General features: G+C 35.4%; 2 protein-coding genes across 3 annotated transcripts in view; one reads left to right on the top strand and one right to left on the bottom strand.

Moving 5' to 3' along the window:
• The window catches only part of LOC110380834 (huntingtin), a 32,050-nt gene extending 23,297 nt beyond the window's left edge, over window positions 1–8,753 (top strand). Inside the window, exons 36-43 of the mRNA XM_064040055.1 lie at window positions 1,330–1,478; window positions 1,855–1,982; window positions 2,560–2,781; window positions 3,220–3,422; window positions 4,727–4,865; window positions 5,231–5,366; window positions 6,066–6,385; window positions 6,770–8,753. Of these exons, the coding sequence (XP_063896125.1) occupies window positions 1,330–1,478; window positions 1,855–1,982; window positions 2,560–2,781; window positions 3,220–3,422; window positions 4,727–4,865; window positions 5,231–5,366; window positions 6,066–6,385; window positions 6,770–7,174 (1,702 nt within the window). The 3' untranslated portion in view covers window positions 7,175–8,753. The remainder of the gene's footprint in view (window positions 1–1,329; window positions 1,479–1,854; window positions 1,983–2,559; window positions 2,782–3,219; window positions 3,423–4,726; window positions 4,866–5,230; window positions 5,367–6,065; window positions 6,386–6,769) is intronic.
• A 1,825-nt stretch (window positions 8,754–10,578) lies between these two features.
• On the bottom strand, window positions 10,579–23,685 carry LOC110380841 (cytochrome P450 4V2). 2 transcript variants are annotated; one of them, XM_064040181.1, is made up of 10 exons: window positions 23,440–23,685; window positions 16,077–16,166; window positions 15,502–15,612; window positions 14,968–15,153; window positions 14,493–14,689; window positions 14,178–14,229; window positions 12,691–12,880; window positions 12,222–12,370; window positions 11,780–11,956; window positions 10,579–11,544 (listed from the first exon to the last, which is right to left on the bottom strand). In XM_064040181.1, the coding sequence occupies exons 1-10, from the start codon at window positions 23,489–23,491 to the stop codon at window positions 11,390–11,392; spliced, it is 1,359 nt and encodes a 452-aa protein (XP_063896251.1). In that variant the 5' UTR covers window positions 23,492–23,685; the 3' UTR covers window positions 10,579–11,389. The 2 variants fall into 2 exon arrangements, with proteins under 2 accessions (XP_063896251.1, XP_063896250.1); XM_064040180.1 differs by lacking the exon at window positions 23,440–23,685 and adding an exon at window positions 18,221–18,398.
• Window positions 23,686–25,533: the final 1,848 nt, after the last annotated feature.

Raw genomic sequence — 25,533 nt, 5'->3', positions numbered from 1 at the left:
CTGCGCTGAGGGCGAAGCCCTGCGACACGTGCCCAGGCATCGGAGGCTGTGTAGTGACGGGTGAGTGGGGACAGTCTACTAGCAGCTCTACAAGGGAGCGGCATCACGCAGCTGCTGCTGAGCGCCGCGCCTGCTGCGCTGAGGGGCGAAGCCCTGCGACACGTGCCCAGGCATCGGAGGCTGTGTAGTGACGGGTGAGTGTATGAATGAGGCAATATTTATTTATCTAAAACTTTATGTACACAGTTACACACAGAACACAAGAAGAAAAAAGTATAGAACAAATAGTACAAAAGCACAACTTATTTCATGTGAAATATCTCCCAGCATCTCAAACTCAAATTTATTTATTGCAAACATAGGTAATAAGTACATAAGACATGCATGCCCATATATGTTAAGAAAACCCTGTCCGCTTGTATCCACATCTAATTGTGCATATAAGTATAGTATAGAATATAAAGGAGATTGGGCAAGAATGTATGAAGTTTGGTCCAAATGTCCACCACGAATGAGACCTATATAATTAAATAGTCCACTTAATTTAGAGTAACTTTTACTAAGAAAGTAAAAAAAAAACAATGCCAAAAAAAAGTTATAGCCAAAAATGTATTCTTAATTTTCGGTAGTTTTTGTATGTTATCATTATAATTTTTTATTTTATTCCACTTCCATTTCCGCACTTTATCTAAAACTAATATGAGTAAGACACATTTCCATATAAACAGCCCATATTTTTGCCCGATGGATGTACGAATCACTAACCAATTGAGGCGCCAGAAGTGCTTGAATAATACTCAGCGGTTCCTGGTTCCAGCGGTAACTGGAGGTGTATTCTCTCTTATAATGAACAATTCTATTTTGTCAGAAGTTACAGAAAGTACGAAAATCGAACATCACGAAAAGTAATTGAAAAAATGAAATTGAAAAAATCTGTAAAATGTTGTATTTGATTTTGCTATAACTTTTTTCTGGCATTATATTTTTTTTTACTTTCATAACAAAAAATGTTCTACATTTAACGGGCTATCTAGCCATATAGGTCTCGTTCGTGGTGGACATTTGGACCGGAATCACCCATTGTCCTTTGTTTTAAATGTTATGTAAATATGTATATAAGTTTATGTCCAAAATATTATCATACAAGTGTAATATATTCTGAAAATAAAAAAGTCAGTTTGAGTTAAAAAAAATACAGAAAAGTCTGCAGTCTACACTTTCAGTCCAGTGTTATATTAACTCTTTTCTTTACTTGACCGCTTCCTTTCCTCTATTTCTATCCGGAATCATTATTATTCATAAATTTTACACTAATTATTATTCCAACAGCATGCAACGGCTCCGAAACATCCTCGTTGGCACTTCAGCGTACAGGATATTCGACAACGTCAACTTGGAACGTATACCTCTCATGAATGATGGCTTCGACGGGTATCATTACGCGCAGTTTAATACGGAGTACTTGAAACTGGCTTCAGGTTAGTTAAGTATATATATTTTTATACTTATATATTCAGGCTTTTTATGTTCCACTGCTTGGCTTAGGCCATAGTCTTTTTATTGTCCCAATGCTGGACACAGGCCTCCTCTCATACAGAGAAGGAATGAGCGTTAATCACCACGCATGAAATTCACAATGTGGATTAGTTATTTAAGAATTTAAAGTTAAGGTTTCCTTTCTACCATTAAGCCACCACGACAAAAAAAAAGATAATATCTCAGAAGTTACTTAGTTCACTAGACGCCATAAACATGTGCAGTACGACTTTTCTGGTCCGAAGATAGCTTAGTATCTGTGAACGATCGTTGGCTTAGCGGCTTCTATCTACATCTCAAATTGTATTTTTTATACAGACATAACAGATGACGCTAGTTACAAGGTGAAGAGAGAAGTGAAACGAGTTCGGAGAAATAAGGAAATTGACATCAATAGCTGTCTACAAATACTTATGGATGTCACCTCACAAATGTTAGAGCCTAAGGTACCGTTTATATTTATTTTTATATAAATTTATATTTTATTTTAATTATGTGTGTAATGAATTGGTCTCCTCGGGTAAAACCAATTCATTACACACGGATATCAAAAAACTATATTTAGAAGTTTTTTGATAAACTTCTAAATATAGTTTTTTGATATCTAATATGTAATTCTGACCATTTTATTAACTTTTCTTCCCATTTTTCATTTTTTATATCTTAATTCAAACTCAAAATCGTTTATTTATATATTTTTTATTCAAAATCGTTTATTCAAACTTGGCTGCAAAACAGCACTTTTTGAAAATCAAAAGTTACAAAAGACATCATTCAAAACACAAATTTCCTGTGTGTCTTTGCTGGAAACTTATAATTAAAGACTAGCTGTTTTCCGCGGTACCATTCGCGTCCTGCATTTGGTTAAACCTTTCTGAGCCTTTCTTAAATATCTGTGTAACAAATTACATACATTTAAATCGATTTAGTAGTTTTGGCGACATGAAGGCGCGATAATCTTTGTTACTTCCACATTTACTCTAAAATATAATTAAACATATTCTGTTATTATTATATATACAGGCAGAAACAGGCCTCGCAGCTCGCGTAGCCCTGCTATCCTGCATGAGTCAAACCAGCGCAGTGTTCACTCAGCCCGCGCACTGGTGCTGGGCGGCGGGACAGCTCATAGCGCTGACCAGTGCTGCGCACGCGACGTTGACGCAGTATAGCGCAGCGGGGAGGGCGCTGTTGTTGGCGTTGTCTGATTGTATGTGTGTGTTGGATGGGTTTGAGGGGTTGCAGGTTAGTGTTTTTGTTATTATAATCAAATATGTATGTGTTAGTATTTTTTTTTATCGATTGCTTTTTTGGATCACAAAAAATTACATATTCAAGTTTCATTACAATTGGATTTAAAAAACTCTTTTCTATTGAAAGGGCATTGTTTTATCCGCATGCTAGATAATTATCATCTCAGTGGGTTAAAAAGATAAAACTCCCTCCTGGAACTGAAATTAATGCGATATTATCCCCAAATAGAACTGAATGTTTCACCGATTTTTTATTCTGATACAAGTTATATTACCGAATTTCGTCAAAATCCGTCCAGTAAGTTTTTTTAGCGTGATAGAGGAACAAAAATTCATACTTACATATTACAAAGGGTAATACATATTAGTAAACATATTGCACCTGTTTTATAAATGCAACTGATCTAATAAAATCTTTACATTCCTCCAGGAACTATCAACAGTTCACCAGAAACTCCTCAAATCCCTCTCTTCAAGTTACGCCCCACTCCGTCAAGCAGCCTTACAGGGTTGTCTCCTACAACTGACGGGGAAAGCGCAGCATTTAGTGAATGCTCACGGACCGAACCCCTACCATGAACTCGTGTCGCAGCTAAATGTGGCTGTGAAGCAGTATCTCGCTCCTAATACCAAGTAAGTTATTAAAATCGCTTCTCAAAAATGAGGGGAGGGGGGTGAAAATTCGTCGCTTTTAGACTAAGGCGTAGATGCCGCTCTAATACCAAGTAAGGTAGGTTTAGAAAGTCGATGAATCGCTTGCCAAAAAGGTGGTGAAGATTCGATATAGGATATATAATTTATGACATGCCTTCACACCTACTAAAAGTCGATAAATTGCCCGACAAAAATGGGGGGTGAAAAGCAGGTTTTAGATAGATCATTTGACAAGGCATGCTACAATACAAAATTGTAAGTACTAGAGACAAACCACTCCGTCAAGCAGCCTTACAGGGTTGTCTCCTACAACTGACGGGGAAAGCGCAGCATTTAGTCAATGTGCACGGACCGAACCCCTACCATGAACTCGTGTCGCAGCTAAATGTGGCGGTGAAGCAGTATCTCGCTCCTCATACCAAGTAAGTTATTATACCAAAAAAATTCGTAGCTTTTATGGATGGTACGTACTAAAAATAAAGACGGTGCTGCTGTAATACCCCAAGTAAGTTGTATTTAGAAAGTCGATAAATCGCTTGTCAAAAATGGGGGGAGAAACATCGATGTTATTTAAAAAAAAAATGCTGTATAAAAATAGTAAGTACCTACCAAAAGTGAAGGCGACTTTGTCCCTCAGTGGACGCAATTTCGGAAGTTTCTTCGCAGCCGCAGAAACTCCTCAAATCCCTCTCGTCAAGTTACGCCCCACTCCGTCAAGCAGCCTTACAGGGTTGTCTCCTACAACTGACGGGGAAAGCGCAGCATTTAGTCAATGTTCACGGACCCAACCCCTACCATGAACTCGTGTCGCAGCTAAACGTGGCTGTGAAGCAGTATCTCGCTCCTAATACCAAGTAAGTTATTGTACCAAGAAAATTCGTAGCTTCTATAGATAAAGGTAAGGTACTAAAAATAAAGACGGTGCTACTCTTATACCCCAAGTAAGTTGTGTTTAGAACGTCTATAATGCGCTTGGCAAAAATGGGGGGTAAAAATTCGGTATTATTTGAAATATGTATTCTTCATAAAAAATAGTAAGTGTGTACAAAAGAAAAAGGTGACGTTGCCGTTCCGTGGTTTGGTTGTTTCTGCGCAGACTGCGCAGGTGGTACCTGACATGTCAAAAAATTTAGAAACAAAAAACCTAAGTATGTCTTTTATCAGGCTCTATCTATACTATCTATGTACTAAATGTCATTTAAATCCGTTTAAAAGCCTTGGCGTACATTTTCGCATAATATAAGAAAGAATTTAAATCATGACAATATTATTTCTATTTGCAGAATATCTCTCTATGAACAGAGTTTATACTGGACGGTGCTATTCACACTAATAGAGCTCGGACATCCGGAGCTCATCAACTTGGCCGTGGACTTTGTGTTGGCCAACCCAAGGCATTACTGCACCGATTTAGTTGTTAAGGTAAATTGGCACTTATTGTTTAAGGGTTAAAGTATATTTTTAAACCATCCCATTGTATACACCATCCTTTTGTTTTCGTATTTAAGTGCGTGGGGTAAATTAACATAAATATTTTTTTATTTTTATCGAATTAGTAGGATTAGCTTGCCAAATTAATTCGTTACGAATAAAAAATAAAATCTAAGTTTAAAGCTTTTTGAAACAAAGAAAACTAGTCTCTAAAAAAAGTGAGAAATAACCAATCTCTGACTCCAGGCTACCTATCCTATTCCAATTTCATCTCTAAGTTTTACCGTGAAAGCCTAACAAAACAAATTCACTTTCACAATAATTTTAATATTATTAACGATAATTGTGTTTTTCAGGGTATCACAACGACGATTCGCCAGCAAGTTCTACCAAAAGATCTGAAGAATGTAGTTATTGAGAAGCTGTTGGAAAACATGAAGAATTATTCCGAGCATCACGCCATAGAAATATTGATGGTGCATCTGTTCTCAGGTGAGATAGATTAGAGATATAGTTTGAGTCAGAAGTACAATTTTGGGGTTCCATACCCAAGGGAGACCTATTTCCTATATAGGCTACATCTCGAGAATCTTGATAGTTAGACATAAATAACATTCTATATGTTACTATGACATATTGTTCATTATTAGAGTTGTTTTTTATGCATATTGATGAAATTTTTTTAAAGAAATTAATACACGATATCCTCTTTTGCATGTCAGAGAAGGGCCACTCAACACACGGTAACACACAGTTTTAATTATAAGCCGCTTAAAAAATACACTATACATTTATTTATTGTCATTGCTCCCTGACTTATGTGATACATAAATTTATTACTATGTAATCAATATATCGCTTCGTATAAGCAGACGCTAAGCTAAGCTTTAAAATTAAAATTGCCTTTTTCTTTTGAAATCTCGACTACATAAAAGTATCAAGATCAATTAGACAATATTTATTGACAGCTTAGCTTTATAATATGTGTCTATGATCATTTTATAAGTATGATTCCCACACAAACATACGCTACATTCATTTCGTAACATTGAAACATAGAACATAATTACATCAAATTAATTGTGTTATTAGCTTACTATACCACTCTATATGTACGATCAACTATCAAAATGCTTTGCCCATTCTACCAACCAACATTTCGCCCCAAATAATCAAAATTTTCTTTCTCAGCGGACAACAAACTCTTAAGTCCAAAACTGACTTCAGACGTATCAAACATGGATCCAGATATTCTCATGAACTCTATGGAAAGAATCACTCTGCTCTACAAAGTTCTACGCCAATGTAAAGAGAGAGAGAGTAAGAGAATTCTGACGACTTCTCTCAAATACTTCCTTAGAGAGACTCTACCACCGGCGGCAACTTTGAGTAGAATTGTTATAGAGTTTCTAGAATGTTGTAAGGAGACAGAGAAGATTGTGTTAGAGATTGCTTCGGATAAAGATAAGTGGATTGATTGTGCTGTTATGAACGCTGAGATTGTATTTGAGGTAAGGTTTTTTGTTCATTTCCTTTTATAACTACTAATTTTTATTTTTATTTTTTAAGATATTTTTTTTTTAGCGTTGCCAGTGCTTTTGAACTGTACTTTTGTACTTCTAGAGCATATTAACTTTTCGATAACAGGGAACCAAAATTACATAATATATAAATATTGCTGTCAATTTATTTATTTATTTTTGTTTAGTATACGACATTCAGGTTGCGAGCCTCGAGTCAGTTTTTGTTATCTTAAGTTTATTTCGACTTATATAAAATGTAAAGTAATTAACAATAAAGTATGTTATATGGATACAAGAAATATTTAATAGCCTTTTCCTTGCACTATAGTAGTTTCTCATAGTACATACTAAAATATATTCAATCATCCACAGGTATTCCAAACATCGATAACTCAAGACCAGCTCCCCGTTCTCTCCGGGTGGATCTTCGAAGCCTTATGCCATCTCTTAAACGGCAAAGTTACCTCAAACCTACTACCCTACTGCTTACAAACATTACTAGTTTCAGCCAGTTCAAACCAGTTCATACGCCACATATCCCCACTCTGCTACCACATCCTACGAATTGGTTATCTAAAAAGTGGTGAAATTTCCGAAAATTGGGGTATTTTTAAGGATTTTCTGTCAAATAATGTTGCAATGACGTTTAAAGATAGGAGACTGTTGTGTGTAGTATCTTGTAAGTCTAATTTCACGGGATCTCAGATAGAAAGATTGAAAGAGCTTTGTAGTAATAACGACTGTTTGTCTGAAGTCGCTTTGTGCTTGAATTTGTAGGTTTAGGTAAAGTAATGGTACCCTAAATTTGAAAAGCGTTTTCCCGGTAGCCTGCTTTGCTTTTTCCTTACAAGGAATTGTTAGTTGAAGAAATCGTATTTTTTTAAGAAACTCATTTGTAGTAAATAAAATATAAAATAACTATCGATATCGACTCTAAGATGATGAATAATGAGCTCTTAATTTACCTTAAACTACTTTATTTTCATGCGTTCATGATATATTGGGGTACCATTAAATTTTAAAAAGATCGAGTGTGTTAGAAAATGTAGGCAAGTATAGTATTTCGTTAACTTATTTCAATGCAAAATTTCATTCCAAATTAGTGGTTTTTATTGATTGAGAATTTGAGATTTTTAAAAGTTTATCGTATGTAAAAGTTTATGAGGTAGCTGGCAAAGAAGAGGTAGAAAAACTCACTAAGTAATCAAGCTAATACAACTATGATCGGAATCAAAGAGTATCAAAATTGGGTTAGCCGTTTTCAAGTTGTTTCGGTAATTGAACAATATAGAAAGATAATTGCTTTGTGTAAAAAAATATGTTATATTTTTACAGTTCAGTAAAGCGCCCCTTCTATTCTAAACCTAATTGAGGTTTTTCCTAGAACACCAAACTTAGTGGCTTTAATTAAATAGATGTATAATAAAAACAATACATCAACTATACATATATTTATCGATAGTATTGTCATTCTCTATCGTAAGAATAAATATTCAAGCTACGCGGTCTTCCTATCGACATAGTGATGTTACTATTCATAAGAAAAATATCGATAAATTAGTCAACGTGGGCGGGGCGCTTAAAGACTTTATTTTTATATACCATCAATATTTTTTAGTACATAGTACAAATAAAATGAACAATGTCCTTTCATTATTCATAAAATAAAAGTCTACTTAAAAACAATAATGTAGAAATAATCGCGCTTATATTTTTCGATGTAGATTAATTTATTAATTTCTAATCTTATGAACTTATGCTTCAATAAGAGAAAATATTTTGAAAATAATATTTAAATGACTAATTATTATATAGCAATAATCTTTATGTTCTACGTACGAAATTACAAAAATACCTGAAACTTGAAATATGTACTTCAAAATATGTTCGATTAATCTTGCGTGCATATAGCCAAATAATATGTCACATATATTTTTTCCATTGATAAAGAGCACCTATTCACTCTTTTATAAACTTTGTAATTAATTCTAAATAATTAAATTAAACTATTTATCTATCCTTAGTTAATACATACTGAAATTATTTTATAACCTCTATGTTACTAAAGCTTATTTTTAAGTGTAATATGTAATACTCTTTCTTATTGTATGTATTCCTATCTTTCATTCAATTATGATCTTTATTCTGTATTGACAAAGTTCTATTTACTTTGGATGGCAATCGCGAGGGATGTCTAATAGACGTCATTGTTCTCTAGTGTCTTATAAATTATTTCACGAAAAATGTATGATAATGTTGTACAATATGTATATTTTATGAAATTATGTAATTGAATTTAAATAGAAATATTTTTAACTCGATGCTTCCGCAAGTTAATAAAATAGTTTGAAATGTTTTTGGGGTGTTTTATTTTTTTTGTTGGCAAATACTAGGACTCGCATTGTCAGAAATGAGTTTTAAGTTTTTTACAACGGTAGGTACTGATTTTCCTCTAAACTACGCTGCTGAAATGAAAATAACAATTTTCCAACTAAATGAGATCAATGAAATAGGAATTTCTTAAAATACGGACCAGAGAAACCATGATGGGTGAATGGACTGCATGATTTTAAAAAATCTTAAAAGAAATCACATTATTTCATTAATATTCATTAAATGTAAGTACATTAGTTTTTGGTTCGTTAGATGGCGTTGTGCATTTCTGAATCGCGATATGGTTTCATTGCACGCCAACAGACAAATAAATACATTAGCATTTCTGAGTCAATTTTAAAAAGTATCTTAATCCAATTTTTGTGAATCGGATTGATGTGGGCATCAAGACGATTTAAATAAGTATGTCTACGTTAAACATTATGGACAGCCTTTCAGAGAAAAAAGAAATGTCAGTTCGGTCGCATTAAACATTAAGAACCCTTAAGGCCTAGGTGCGGGTCCCCGAAGTAGCGGGACCCGTATCAATTGTTAGTCTTGCTGTAAGATAATCGGGCACTGCACTTGTTACTATAATGCAAAAACCAGTGACGAACCACTTGACCGACTTTATTGCCTCAAGTATCTTCAACGACAAAACCTTAATTATTTTTACAACTGTGTTTCCCACTTACAATAGCAATGTTATTACATGGCTGCCATTCATGTTCAATGGACACTTAAAGCGGATTTATCTACTTATGGTGTCAAGTAGGCACTTCGACCTTATATAATTTATGAACTCGGTTGAACAAGCAATGACAAGCATACCATAATTTTATTTAGGTAAAGATCTTGTCGAATAACAGTAACTTTGCGGCTCTTTAAATGTCTATGGTTCAGGGCAGTCTAAATGTGATAGGTTGATATGATAATAGGTATAAAATGATCTATCTGGTAGTGTCGTCCCCTCTCTGGTAACCTGGTTGGTAACTGATGGGGCCACGCAAATAAGAATAAGTAGTCCAGCAACTTCATCTGGAAAAAGGTATAAGTAATTAACATTAATCTAATCTAGGCCTCAATAATTCAATCAATATGAAATAGACTGACTGGCTATTCGGACTTTTATTCCAGTCTTTGTTTAACTCCGAAAATTCTAACAATTCAAAAATATACAAATACTTAGGTAATCTGTTAAACGTTTTACCTAATGCGAAATATAATAGTATATTGGATTACATTCCTGCTACCTATTCCTAGGCTTTTACCTAAACATTGGGTAGTTATGTAGGTAATTTGTAAAGCCACAATATTAAGCATACTTAATGTTGTGGTGTAGTCGTGCTTTTTATTACCTTTTATTAATTGTACAACACGTTTATTTTATTAAGTTATTATAAAATCAAATTACTTAATTTGTTACAGTGGTGAACTTTATGTAATTGATTTGATAATAATTACAAAACAAGGTCGCTGGTCTAGTCGCAAAGCGCGACTGCTGAGTACGGGTCTCGGATTCGATTCCCGGGGATAGCCTAGGATAGCTTTGGATTTTAAAAAACTTCCAGAGTCCGCAGTCTAGAAGATAGTAAATTGGTGATGAAAACAACGGCGCGGTCATCTCAAAGAGCACGTAAATGCCGGTGAACTTTATACCTGTCCACAGATTACCGTAATAGTTACTTTCTGCTAATCTTTCCTTGGTCGTGTCGTTTTATCCATATAAATTAGTTTAGCCGCTGCATGCCAATGCAAGGCCGGGAGATAAAATAGTGAAATAAAAACAGTATTATAATTAAATATGTTATTTATTATGAAAATCAGTCGTATGCAAATTACACATATTTTGGTATTTACCTACTTAATTACAATTCCTCTGATAGCTATCGAAGATATTATGTTTTATTTCACAAAACATCCTATTAGGTTTTCGATCAAGTTTCGTATTTGTAGGTAGGTACAATTTTACCTTCCCCTTTTCTTAAATTAAATACCTAGGTACCTACTTGTCTGAATTTTTTTACACAACAACAATTACAAAGGCTAGATCCCACCGGTGTGCAGCGATGTGCTTATGACTGTGAGTTGAACCATTTAAAAATTACTATAACCAAACCATAATTAGCTGTAAAATTGCCTCTCATAGGCCAAATCGTCGATTTGACAACTGAAAATAGTTCGATTATCGTTAGGCACAGTTAAATGGTGACGTTTAGTGTGACATTTTGGTACGCCGAAATGTCGTTAAATCTGCGTCATGACATGTTTTTAACGTAAAGGTCATCAGCCTTAAAAAACAGACAAACATAGCTCAAATGAGACCAAACATAACATTTTTATTCCCAATGCATATATTAATATCTATTATAGTTACTTAAGACTAAATTAGAGAGCTACTAATCTTTGTGTAGTAATATTATAAAGCTGAAGAATTTCCTTGAACGCGCTAATCTTAGGAACTACTGGACCAGTTTGAAAAATTCTTTCAGTGTTAGATTCTTTCAGTGATAGCTGATTTATCAAGAAAGGCTACTTTTTATCTAGGTGCGCAGAAAATTTCCCCCGGGATGCGGATAAAACCACTAGTGGAAAAATGTGTTTTTAATTAAATTAATTTTAAACTCGTTCTTCTAAAGTGATTTCATAACCCGATACGGGTTTCAACAAGAAGTCAAATCGAAGTTTGAGATTGCTGTCATCGGCTGTCACTTTGTATCTCCTCAAGAAATGGACTAGGAATGTTTTCATTGATATCATGGCGTAGGTTTTACCTGCAGACAGAAAAAAACGTAGTGAATGATAGGTAGTTAGCAAAATGATTTTGAAACAAAATTTTTGGGGCGAGATTTTATCGGTGTGCTGCATGTGGTGCACACAAATGTATCTTCTCGTTTACGTCTAGTGGAGTCGCGTCGGACAAAGTATGTGAGCAAACAATTTTGGCACAATCTCCAAATATATTGCAAATAGGTAAATGCAAATATGTATTACAAATGTCAGTCTTACCTAAGCAGGATCGTTTTCCTAAGCTAAAGCCGACGAAAGCACTAGGGTTTGCGGGCATGCTGGGATCCAACCATCTTTCGGGCCTGAATTTGTCAGCATCCTTCCCCCACACGGGGTCTCGGTGGGCCCCAAACAGAAGAATCACGCACTCACTACCGGCACGCATCGTATAATTTTCTAGACAGAAAAAAAAACACTAATAAATTATTTACCGGAACGAAGGTAGGCATGGCAGAATGGTCGATCAAATAAACCTTAGCGCCCTGGGGTTGGTGATCATCTTATAATGAAGAGTTCCGCCGTGTTTTGGAAGGCACCTTAAAGTAGGTCCCGGGCCTTGATTCAAGTGACAGTCACTACACCAACATAGTTGGTCAAAGGCTGGGCTATATGACAAAATTGTATAGGTACTACAGACATGTATCTAAGAGAGCTAACTTACTAAGTCTGACATCTTTATCCACACTCCTCAAAGTGACAGGTCCTGTAGTGAAGATACGCAGGCCCTCCTTGATGACCGCCTCTGTGTAAACTAGCTTCTGAAGATCTTCCTTCTCCACGTCTCGATCCGTCGTGAAGATTTCTTTGATTCTATGGATATAGATTTAATACATCAAGGTTAGAACACAAATGCTGAGAAATGATGAAGATGGCCGATCTTTGATTGTAGATAAACACAAACCCAAGTGTATTTAAAGAACCAACTCGTGAGCTTATCAGCAACCATTTTAAAGCATTAAACTGCTGCCTATGGTCTTCTGAGTTCTGAATCAAATGAAAGAAGCTATCTATACCTACCTATTGAACAAAAGCATAAGATCTTATAAGAACAATACTATAACAAAAATACAAACTAGTGAATTGATAACCTATTCGGGCCTACTCCTTTTATGTAGATAAAGGGAACTTACTCTTGATATATCCTATCCTGAACTTCAGGATGTGTGCCCAACAGTATCATGATGTAACTAAGCAAACTCGATGACGTGTCGAAACCGGTGACGATAGCAGTATCTACCTCTTCTCTGATCTCCTTGTCAGTTAACGCGTTATCTTCTGATAACTCCAGAAGAAGATCCAAGAAGGGCTTGTATTTTGTGTCTGTAGAAGGAATAAGAAGTATCTTAAGGCACAGATTACTACAGATACTTCACTCAGTAGAAAACTTCCAATACCTATTACGATAATTGCCTACTCCTTCGCGTCAGCAACCACTGTATGCTAAAATGCGCCTAAATGCTCAAGCGTACAGCAGTGATTGCTTCGCACCGCGCGATTCCACAGTAATCGCAGGGCTGCCTCTTCGGTAAAATTAAATTAACATAACTTTTTATCTATGTTATTGAGAACTGTGAATATGTTCTGACTTTTATGTGGCAGTTAAAAATTTTATCATTTATAAAATATTTAACCAACTTAAAAAAAAGAAGGTGATTAGACATAGGTACAGGCCAAACTGATAAGTTTGACTTGTATGGTTTGTAGGTATGTATGTTTGTGCGCGATAATCTCGCGTTTGGCTAAACCGATATCGATGCGATTTTCAGAAAAGGATTTGTTACATTTAGGAGAACGTTTTAAAATAAGTATAATACTTCTTAGTTTGATGATGATCTTCGGAGATGTTCACTAGAAATGAAAAAAAAAAGCCTTAAAAAAAGAGAACCGACTTCAAATAAGGCACAAAGCCGTAAGAAATAATTTGGTTTTTTTTTATGTTGGTGCTAACAGCTGGTAATTATGTTGGTGCTAACAGCTGGTAATTACGAATCGAAAAAGCACCGACATCAAAAAATAAATTATTTCTTACGGTTTAGTGTTTTGAAGTCGGTTCTCTTTTTTTAAAGTTTGTTTTATTATTTTTGTAAGTTTGTTTTGTTTTATATACCTATTGGTGCTGACTGTAGAAGAAACCTAGATAAAACATAATTATATACATCAGTGTGTAGGTAAAATAAAAAAATCTTTAAAGTTACAGCACATAAGGCACCACACGGCATCGTAATGCGCGTACGAACGAACAGCACTATTAGAAGTCGGTTAAAAATTGAACGGCGTGCGCGCGCTTCGCTTGTGAAAACCGCAACTGAATTTGATCCGCCGGCGGACCGAGACCGCTCGGCTGGGCGGTAGGCACTTATAGCGCGCAAGTACATGGAGTGACGGAGGCCTGCTTAAGGTCGGACCGATTTTTTGTAGCACGTTTTGACTAGGATTTTCCGACCGGCTGTTTGGATTATTGCTATCAGTGTGTTCTATTTTTTCCTACAAAATTGGCCACCTGTAGGAAAATTTGGCGGGCAGCCTTTAAGTTTGAAGAGTGCAGGTGACTTTTTAGTTTATGGTAGGTAGGTACTGACGGAATAGTAAAAAATACAAAATTATTTTCGATGATAACCTGAGGTATACGATTCGCCATTGTTACGCAATGTTTTCTTTCTTTGTATTACCTGAAAATGAAATAAGATAATTATTGTTATTGAAATAGAACTAAAGGGTTCTTGTGATACTCGATTACTAAACAACAGGACTCTGTACCCTAATAAATGGTAGAGTATCAGTAGAGAGACAGAATCTGCTTATACTTTCTCAACTGTTGGGTTCAGTTGCAGCAGAGTTTTACATGGAGCGTCTGTCTATCTGACCTCCTCAACTCTGTTAAAATAGAAACACAAAACCTTTTGGTAAGACTACTTTTGCAACAGGTACTTACCATATTAGACATATCATTGACAATTTTCACAAACTTATCATGACGCCTCTTATGACCGAGCAACATAAATATCAGGTCACTTTGCAGCCAAAACTTTTGGAACCTCTGCGTCACGATACTCAGAATCTCATCAACAGCTTTCATATATTTCTGGATGAAATGCTTGTCTTCGAAACCAGTTATACCAAAAGCAGTTACTAGAAAAAAATAACCGAATTAGCTACTCAATTTACATCTTAATAATCGTATCAAGATCGGTTGTAAAATAACAGTTCAGTAGACACTACCCGTCGTACTACAAAAGCTTTTAAACGTCTGTTGCACACTTGTCTAAAAAAAATACAGATTATGACGTTAAAGTAAAGTCCACTTTGCAGCCAGACTTTTTTTTGACAAGTGTTCAACAGATGTTAAAGTTTTTGTAGTGAGGCTCTACTTGTTTATTTGTATCAAATTATAATATTCACAAACTTACAGCAAAATGTCTCCAAAGCATTATTTCTCAAATACTCGATATGGTCAAAGCGTCCTTTTCCAATTTCAACTTTTATTTTGTCCACCAATTTTCGGGATTGGCTGTTGAAGACTTCGAGAAAGTTCAGCATCACCGGCAGACTGAATGCAGGAGTCAGCAACTTTCGGTGACGCTTCCATACCTCACCTGGACGAAATAAGTCAGCTGTTAGAAGTTCCCTAGTTTACTTAAATTGACCAAAACCGATCAAAAACTGTTGATTGCCATTTGTTGATTTACATTAATTTGCAACAGTGGTAGCAATTACCATGAATTTTATCTCGACCGAAAGGGAACAATAAAGAGGTATCGTGTGAAAAGATTCTTTTTTACAAGTTCCAAAAAAGTGATAAATTGCTCCATAAAATTATTATAAAAAAGGCCGCTATCAAAAAGATGTCAAACTCGTTTTGTGGTCACTTAAAAAAAAATACAATATCAAACCGTTAAATCTACAAAATCTCAAATCAGCTGTTGTAACCGCGCTCCACTAACCTGAGGATGTTATCAGTCCCTCTCCGAGCCAAGGTTTGGCATAATCGTAAGCGAAATGTTTCTGTAGACATGCGTTTGCGGCTGTGAGAGCATCTTCCGGGTCTGTGATTACTAAAATAAAGAACATTTATATTTAGTGAAGTTGGTAAGTAATAATGTTGTCGGCTACAGCTAGTGATCTCATTAAGGCGCAAGCAAGACGTGCTAGACATATAATTGTGTTACTCTAACAGCCCACTGGAAATGAATCCAACAAGACTGGAGAGAGATCAGGCGCTGGACTGACATTTACGATCTCTCCAATTCAAGGATTATTCACGGATCAAACACCAGCTTCCACATTCTGGGTTGCTTGGTGACTCGACTCAGGAATCGAACCTGAGACCCCGGACACAGTAGTCGCGCTATGTGTGACTACAAGACCAACAAGGCGCCTGCCAACGTGGGGCAATGTATGACTACAAGACCAACAAGGCGGTTTCAGATGGTAAGTATGCCATACTTATATGGACTATACTTAGTATGGATCTACAACTTTTTTGGTTCGTGTAAGTATTAAAGATAAAGGTACTTACGATAGTACACCCTCATTCCGAATATACACGTGACGACTCCGCCCTGTTTCATAGCTTCTGCAGCAAATAGTTTTACCGTTCGCCATAGACCTGAGGCAAAACGATGAGGTTAACAACACACAAAAATAAAACGCCATATGCTAATCAAGGGAAACTTTTACTTGTAGATCGAAGCTTGAAGCTTGCCACATAAAAGGCATTGGTCGATTAGCCTTACAGATTTCGAACCTACCGACTGCGTTATAATGTTGAAGTCGACAAAGCATTTTTATTTGGCAGATTAATTATTAGAACAGAGAGGCAGTTATTTAACTGATACTGCTTACTAATACCAGACTTTAGCCTCATTAAGAGTAGTATAAATTATATAGATTAAAATAAATTAAAAAACTTGATCAGAATTAATAGGTAGGTACAAATGGCTCAGTTAATAATATTTAAAAAGGGCTTAATGTTAAAAAATCTTAAGATTAACTTAATCATAAAATAATAATATATTCTTAATCTTATAGGGTTTAATTTGAAACCTGTGTTTCGGGGTATCATGGAACAGATCAGTTTGATAGCTTTAATTTAAAAATAAATGATAATGTAATAAAATTAATAAAGACTAAGCAGGAACAAGTCGACCAAAGTTCTTAAAATTAACAATACCATTGCTATGTACATATGGTAGGTTAAGATAAATTAAGGAATATCTTAAGAGCAAACTAATTATAAAATGTGGTTGTTTTATCCAAAGAAAGAAACAACACGCTTTCGTGTCGATCTCCTGCCAAGTTATAAACCTTATCATAAATACCATATTTAAACTTTTACTGGTCATATTACCATATCAGGCTTATTGTGATCTACAACGATATAAATAAGTACAAAAGTTGACTTGTACGTCGTAATGTATTGTCACTTAAACTTAAGTTCAATAACTTATGCACTTATTCAGTGATTTCAAGGAAAACCAGCGTAATACATTCATGGATCATCGCATTATGACAAGCTTTAATAAATCCAGATACGAGTGCCAGAAAAAGGTAGATAGTGTTTTTCGTTATGCTTTCTGACATCAAGGATGTTACACAACGGTAGTGCATAAAATCTTCTGCAGTAGGTATTTTCCCTAAAAAGTGCATTCAGACAATTATATTTTTTGAAGTGTAAACTTCTTTAACAGGTTTGTGGACTTTTTGTACAAAAACCAACTTAAAAAAACTAACCAACAAAAATAAACGATTACTTATGTATTAGGATAGAAATACAATAAACTGCAATCAGTCGCTCACTTTCGGTGGCTAACAGTCAGTCTGGTTTGAACACGGCCTTATTCTAATTTTATGAAGTTAATATTTTTTAGAAAGTCTCTTAAAGGCAGCACAAGTATGGGGAGTCCAAGCTAATGCTGCCTCAGGTATGACCATGCTGGGCGGTGAGTTCGGTGGCTCATCGCTCATGTCTAGTTAATAGACAACAGACCCGTGTCGGCGGCGCGCGTTGTTCCACGCGCTCCTCAAAGAGATGTCAGCAACCCCAGCGGGGCCCAATAGGGCCAAGGCCTGCCGGGGCTGCGGGTTGTTCGAAAGAGATACCGCGGCCCTAACAAATAACGTTAAATAAAAAAAAAGGTAAGTATGACCATGCTGGTTCGCTGATCATAAAGATAAAGATACTTTATTTTCTAAAACATCATACAAAGGTAGGTCTTGGAATAAGTAGTATCAACTCATGTTATGCCTTATAATGGCGTACAAAATTTCAGCAAGCTTAAGATATTAGAAACAGACTTTATATATTTATAAAAAAATTTTGGGCGCCGATCAGCTAGGTCAGCACGGTGCCTACCTTCTAACGTGTGCGAAAAGCAATTTGGAACTTCATCAATTTATCATCATCCGCATTTTCAATGTTTAGAGAAGGAATGAGCGTCTGTCTAATGCGGGGTGGTGATTTCAAACTTTAAAGTCCAGGTTTCCTCGATATATTTTCCTTCACTGATGTCTAAGATATACATATAAGTATACTAAAGTATGTTCGTCAATGTTTTCAGTTTTCTTTACAGGTTTTTTGCTGTTTTCATGAATATTACACAGATTTGAAATTACTTTGTCATTGAACTACTACTAACTTTAAAAAAAATCTTAGGTACTCACCAATACCATCACCAATCAGAAGATGAGTATGTCCAATGAGGGGCAAAAATCCGGGGTAAAATGGTGGTAGTTTATGTTTACCATTTTTCATGAAAACCAACCACATCCATATCACATATAAACAGACTATCACACTGAACAATATGAACCCAATCATTTTAAAGTCTTGACGCACGAAATTGTGGCTGCGTATTGACTAAGAAACGGAGGAACGCTTATATTTATAATATTTATAATATTTATATATATAGATAACCGTATAGCCTTCAGCTATGTGTCGATATGACAGTTTGTCCGTCTGTTAACCGGGAAAGCATATTTGGTTTTGGTTCGTAAAGTGGAGGGAGTGTCACACTTTTACCGATTACCTCTCTATTCCTTTTCGGCCTTTGTTTATAAGGGCCGCGGCAATATTTCGAATAATTCTAAAAATAACTTATGTATTTTGGACAAAATATGTATGTTGAGAATATCCTTTAAGAAAGCAGCATTTTCTATGGGGTTTTCATCAAAAGTATCCAAAATGTTTTTTAACCTAAATTATATAACAGTTTCAAAATAAAGAGGAATCCTATAATTTCACTATCTTTGAAAAAATCTTTTAAATAAGTAGCACTGTTCCCAATTGGTTTATATTTTTGTAAGTAGGTAGTAACTACATAAATGTTATTACTGTTTTTGAATTTGTGCAATGTATTTAAAAACTAGAAAAATAAAACTATATTATTATGGCTAAACAAATCATTTCAAACATTCCTGAAGAACCTATTTTAATTTGCTAGGTATTTTTGATCCACGTGTTTAAAGCGGTCGCTTCGAGGTGCGAGTAAAACCGCGGGTAGAAGCTAGCCACAACCTCTTGACTTCAAAAAAACCACATCGTATTTATGTTTGTACAAAGCCCTTGTTCGTTCGCAACTAGAGTATGCAGTTTCGGTATGGAATCCATTCTACATAAAATACGCTGAGATGGTAGAGAATGTCCAGTACAAATTTTTGCGTGCAATGCATTATAGATGTCATAAAGCTTACCTGCCGTATCCTACTTTACTAAGCAAATACAAACTCCTTCCCCTTAGCTCTCGAAGAAAGTACCTTGAGGCAACTGTCTTGTATAATATAGTCAGAAATAAATTTAACTGTACAAATCTAAATAATATGATCTGTTATGCTGTACCAAGAACCATTCACAGGCGACAGGTGCGCCCAGGCACTCTTTTTGCGCTGAACACCTGTCGTACTAATTCGGGCCTGCGCTCACCTATCCGCCGTATGGTTGACACTTATAACGTCACCTTTATAAACATTGATATTTTCAATTGTAGCATAAATAAGTTCAAAAGCCTCCTTCATAGTTCCCTACTTAAAACCCAAACCTCTTAATAACAATCATTTTAATTTTGTCATCTTAAAACTCCTCTTTCCTTTTTATGAATATATTTTGCTAAAAGTCATGTTTACATTGTCTCCCTATTTGTTATTTGTTACGCGTACTGCTATTAATGTTCCTAGCGATTAGAATTTCTGCTCTAAATTTTTATGTTTACCTGTGGATAGCGTTGTGGGTTACATTATGACCTCAACAAGTCATTGTTATATTATTTGTAAGTTTATATAATGTAACTGTTTGCTGTTCCTCAAAAGAAAAAAAAAAAAAAAAAACAGATTATTCATCTCATTAATTGATCAAAACAATTCAATTAAAGTATTTGTTGTCGAGGGATTTGTTGTAGAGGGTACGATGGGGTTGATATATCCATGTGGATAAAAACCCCGAATTAAATAAATAAATTAAAAAAAAAAAAATTGTTGTCGTAACTTTTTCATAGATATTACGGATATAACCGTGAAATTGTAATATTAAATTAATTCTACAAAAAGTTGTTTTGTTCGATTCGCGACAAATTCTAGAAGTTGAAAAATAAGTAAAAGGTCAAAATACGAACTTTTGTACCCGCTGAGAGTTCCGGAATTATGAAATAATTATGAAAAACAAGCTTCCACCGTTAGTCCTTCTATGTAAGGGCACGCCACCATAGTGGCAGTAAGTCCCCTCTTTGAGGAGTGGCTCGGGAGGAGTCAAAGTCGCGCTCCTCAAAGAGATGTCAGCAGCCCCAGCGGGGCCCAGCAGGGCCAAGGCCTGCCGGGGCTGCGGGATTGTTCGAAAGAGTTACCGCGGCCCTGGTACATAAAAGGCGAACGACGGAACACGACGGTTTTTAGTCAGTAGGAGTCTGACACTCCCTCACCGCTGCTTACCCACAGCGGGAGGGGTCATTTGATGATTTTTGACGTCGTTAATACGGGAAGTAGTTCCTCCTTGACGCAGGTAAAACCGCGAGAACAGTAGGTAGTAGTGAGTACTTAATACATCATTTAATTACGATTATAAAATCGTAGTCTGTCAGGCATGCAGATATTTTATTTATATTTTTTAAGTTTGTTAATTTATTTATGCAATAACATTTTTGGAAAAAATACAATACCTCTATAGGTACCGGATTTCGTCAAACCTCCATCAAACTTGTAATACCTACTGGGCGCACGACATACTTACGAAGTTTTATATTGCATCGAATGCTTGCACCTTAGATCATTTACCCAACGGGAGACGCCATTGTCTGTCGCTGAAATTGCCAAAGGACGAGAGCGCGGTTGATATAAAAGGTATGTTTCAAGTTTATGCTCGTGTTTGACAATTTGTCGAATGCAATAAGAATCTTTAATGGATTGGCAATGTGTGACAGACAGCTATTTGTGATAAGTGACTAATAATGAACAACGAACCAAGTTTGTAGTAAGCGTACCTACATATTGTATAAACAAAAAACAACACGACTACCAATATCGAAGTTGAAGAGACTTAATTCAGCACATGATGCCGAATTATTTACTGAAACAGGGAAATTTCCGTTCTGGCTTCCATAAAATCACTCGATTGCCACTCTTTCTTTATGGAGCTATTACTATTTGTTGCGTTGCTTGGCCCCTCGCCCATAACACGGAGATTTTCGCTTTGCTCATGGCTGCTTCGGTTGAATCAATGGTCTAAGGCTTGAACAAAATAATAAAAGCAGTTGGGTCACACGCACTGCACACAGGTTCATTAATTTTATTGACCTCTGTTCGTCAATGACCGCAAGAATTCAAAATTTATAAAAAATATGGTGCACAGCGATGGCTCGAAATGTCAAGCCAATATACAACCGACAAGTAGAGTAAGAAAGTAGACAGTTATAGATAATTTTTATAACTTCTGAAATGTTGCTGTTCAATAAGTATAAAAAATTGCGTCTGATAATTGTACAATGTTAGACCGTTTTTCATCTTCATATTTTATAGATAACGTCAATTTGGTCCATCTATTCGGGTTAACACTTTAACACCAACCAATTTAACGTGCCTTCCGAAACAAGGTACTCTTTACGAGATTAATGTGGTCACCAGGCTTTTACTAGAGACTAGAGATTTAACTTTGAAATTGGGCTCATATAACCTAGGTATACCAAATTCCTATCTTTAAGAAGCCGTGTCGGATTGCCGTCCCATCGAGCTATGAGAGTGAAGGAATAGTGAGTGCACCTGTTTCTACGCAAATGCTTGTGCACTGTAATTATGTCCTGCGCAGTTGGCTAATCCTTACATGAGAACAGCCGCCGTAGTCGATAATCGGCTAGGAGCACAACATCATCATCTATGAAGCAAACCAACGGATGAATAGAATATTAGGAATGACCGTTAGCCTCGTGTTTCTTTTAGTACGTACCTTACCTATTAGACACGGTTTTAGAAATACCTACATAAGTACAAAAACATGAAGTGCTCATGTACCCAAAATTAAAAACAGCGTTACCCTTCCACAAAGATTGAGCTTTACTCAGCTGAAAATAAAGTTTATTTTCTAACGTCATGAAAACCTTCTTTCCTGATGTCTATGATCCAAAAGTATAAAAGGCTTCGGAAGAGGTCAAAACCATTAACTGCATTTCCGTGATTACCTACTCCCTTTTATTACCTTGGATTTTTGAAAGCGCATTGGAAGAAATTGTCAAAATAACAAAGACGAGATAAACAAATTAAAATATTTTAAATGAAAACTGTACTGTAACTATAGAACAAACTGTGACTTTTCTAACAATATCTAACCGTGGAAAATGCCATAATGGAAGTGGAAAATTCTAACAGTTCTATTAGGTACCTTAAAAAATAGGAATGCAAAGAATATTTCATACAATGTCACATATTAATTACTTAAATTTTTTGTTCGTAAAACTAAATAATCTTACATAGAAAAAAAAATACTAAAAAGAATTTATCAATTAGTAAATGGGAATAAAAAGATTTTTTTACTCTGAGTTTTTGTTTTTTTATCTCTTCGTAGTTAATTGATAAACTAACATAATTGTTGATTTGTTTATTTTTCCTTACTGCCATCTATAGTTTATTCACTAAAGTTACTAAACGAGTTTCGTCGTCATCTGCGTTTTATTTAGCTTGCGGATTGTGAATAGCAAATGCTTCATTACACTGTACATAGATGGCGCTTTGAATAATCTTTTTTTTTGGTTGACTTCTTGATATCAATGTATTGCGAAGATAATTAGGTAAGTTGAGTACAATATCTAGGATAGGATCGTTTTTTTAAGGGAAATAAAATAAAACTTTAACAACGATCATGAAAAAAAAAATTCTGTGTTGGCAATCTTACATGTAGGTAGGTACTATGTCGAATTAGATTAAGTCTGTAAAGGCATAGTAACTTTGAGATGAATAAATAAATAAATCTTTTCTTCTAATCTTAATAAGTACCATTGTACAATCATGTAAATAATGAAACAGGCAGTAAATTACACTTTTTATGTAAAGTTATCTCAAATCGTGTTCGTGTTACTCATGTTAGATAATACCTATAACTATTATCTATTTAATTATTTCTCGTACCTTTCTATAATAGTAGTTTATAATTATGTATTATCAACTTATAACCTTTTAAATAACGTAGTTTAAACTGACACGTGTAAAAAATATAAGTTAATTTCTTGAGAGTAAAATTAAAAACGACGACCTTATAAAGGTCGCCGGAAGACGCTGGATGCAGGTCGCCTCCAGCAGGTATCTGTGGAGATCTAAGGGGGAGGCCTATGTTCAGCAGTGGACGTCCTATGCCGGAGATGATGATGATGATGATGAAAATTAAAAAATATAATGAAAATACTTACATTTGAACACTGCTGATTCCTTTGAGATAGCAGATAGTTTGCAGTCATGCATGACCAAATTCCGATTACCATGCACCAAACAAAAATGAATACGAGCAAAGCCATAATACTGGTACAATATTCTTTTGACAACACAAAAATTCGTCTCGGAATACCAAAAGAAATATTTTCTCTTGTAAAGGACCAAAAAAAAGAAAAAACTTGTCTAACTGTAACTGTAGAAAAATGTTATCCTTTATGTAATAAACGGAATTCTAGATCGGATTTTATCGAATACCCTATTTATATAGGTACCCTTAAAGTTCACTTAATTAATACTAAGATATGAACGGGTAATTATGAGCAATTTTTGCTCTGTACTGTGGACATGTAGGCTAGATTATTATTAATTACAACGCTTTATTTTTTATGCTTGGTTCCGTTGATATAAATACTTACTTAAGCTTGTATTTACTAAGTGGTTGAAGGGTCCCACATTTAATATTAAGTATGTGAAGAACCGGGTAAGAAAGCAAGGAGATCGGTTGAAGGATTTTTGGATTTAGGGCCAATTTACAGTCGTTTATGTAATCCGTAGGTTAAACGACAACTTTATTTTATTATAAAGCTAGAATTTCGTGAAACCTTCTCTATGTTTAAACCTGCTTTGAGAATCAATCGTTTTTCTTAAGAAAAACATGCAGCCTTGGTCACTAAGCGACTTATTGAGGCAGCGAGGCAGATAAAAATATCTACAGTGAATGAACTCCAATATAAACACTCTACTTTTGAACTTCTGAATTGAATAACGGATCTTCAAACAAATATACTCGAATGCACGGCTCTTAAGTATATATGTAAAGGTCAGGTAACCTACGTTGTTGTTTTTTTTTAACATGGAATGTGAAGTATGGTATAACCATGTAGGATTCGGTAAATAGGGTAGTAATATCAAGAAGCATAGTAATGTTGTGATTTCCAGTTAATTAAGTGATACAGCCAGGTAGAAGAAGGCTGTTATTCGAATTAATTACATACAAAGAACATAAGTTAAATGGTAATTGCATAAAAAAAAAACTCTATTTTTTATCTACGGAGCGAAGCACCATAGCAACCGCTAAGCGAAGGGTACTCGTTTTTCAACTGTCTTTCAAGTAAAAAAAACAGTATTGATTCGGCAATGTTATTTGGTACGTGAACCGTTGAAGATAATTATTTAAAAAAATATTTAAATTTAAGTATTTACAAACTGATCCTTAAAATTACATAACCGGCTTGTCGAACACATAATAATTGATGATGGCGTTGTTATGAAACTATATATTTCACCTTGACCGTATGATTAACATTTTTTTCTGCCTCGTTGGTCTAGTTGTCACATAACGTGACTGCTGTACTCGAGGTCTTGGGCTCAATTCCCGGGTCGGGCTGAAACACCCGTGCATCGGTCGTGTCGGATTGTCTCTGATGGACTATACTCTCTTGGCTATTCCCAACTGTGTTGGGGTCGACTTCCAGCCTAACCAGATTAACTCAGAACCAACCAATGTTTTACTCGGAGTGCCTGCCTATCTGACCTCCACAACCCAATCTCCCCCTCGGTCCTCGGTAAACCGGTCCCTCTCTCCCGTAAGAATGGTTGTCAGTCTTTCTGGTTTCTGACTATCCGTAAAGGCTGAAAAAGTTGTTCAAATGACAGCTGGGACCCAAGAAATGATCGTGCCGTCCGAAATACGGCAGAACTCACATGGCAAGACAAACCGCGGTATTTTACTAGTACCCTGTATAATATAAACCTGCTTACATACCTAACCTACGCAATTTGGTTACTGAGCCGTTTCCTCATGTATTAATTGTAGTTTACCTACGAATTACGAAACGATTTACATAATTGCTTATATCATTTGAATATTACAAAGTAACTATGAGAGTAAGTTGTCCAACTACGAGTATACAATATTGTTTTTTTTATTCAGTACCTATTTACATTTACAATTATTTGTTTTGTAAAATATTTATTATTGCCATCCAGCATTGTCGGTCGTTTCGGTTTATAAATTAAAAGTTACGTGAAAGAAAAAATTTGGTCCTTATTTGGTCCTTCTATCCATATTT

The sequence above is a fragment of the Helicoverpa armigera genome, chromosome 21 (assembly GCF_030705265.1).
Source record: "Helicoverpa armigera isolate CAAS_96S chromosome 21, ASM3070526v1, whole genome shotgun sequence".
Classification (NCBI taxonomy): Eukaryota; Metazoa; Arthropoda; class Insecta; order Lepidoptera; family Noctuidae; genus Helicoverpa; species Helicoverpa armigera.
The sequence above is the reverse complement of the archived record's forward strand: the minus strand, read 5'-3'. Positions and strand labels throughout refer to the sequence as shown.

Excerpts from the sequence above, each read along its gene's own strand:
- LOC110380841 (XM_064040180.1), bottom strand. The coding sequence starts at position 18,377 with ATGATTGGGTTCATATTGTTCAGTGTGATAGTCTGTTTATATGTGATA. Across the intron at positions 15,613-16,076 it reads CGGAATGAGGGTGTACTATC|TAATCACAGACCCGGAAGAT; the intron begins GTAAGTACCTTT and ends TCTTTATTTTAG. Across the intron at positions 15,154-15,501 it reads GGGACTGATAACATCCTCAG|GTGAGGTATGGAAGCGTCAC; the intron begins GTTAGTGGAGCG and ends TATTTCGTCCAG.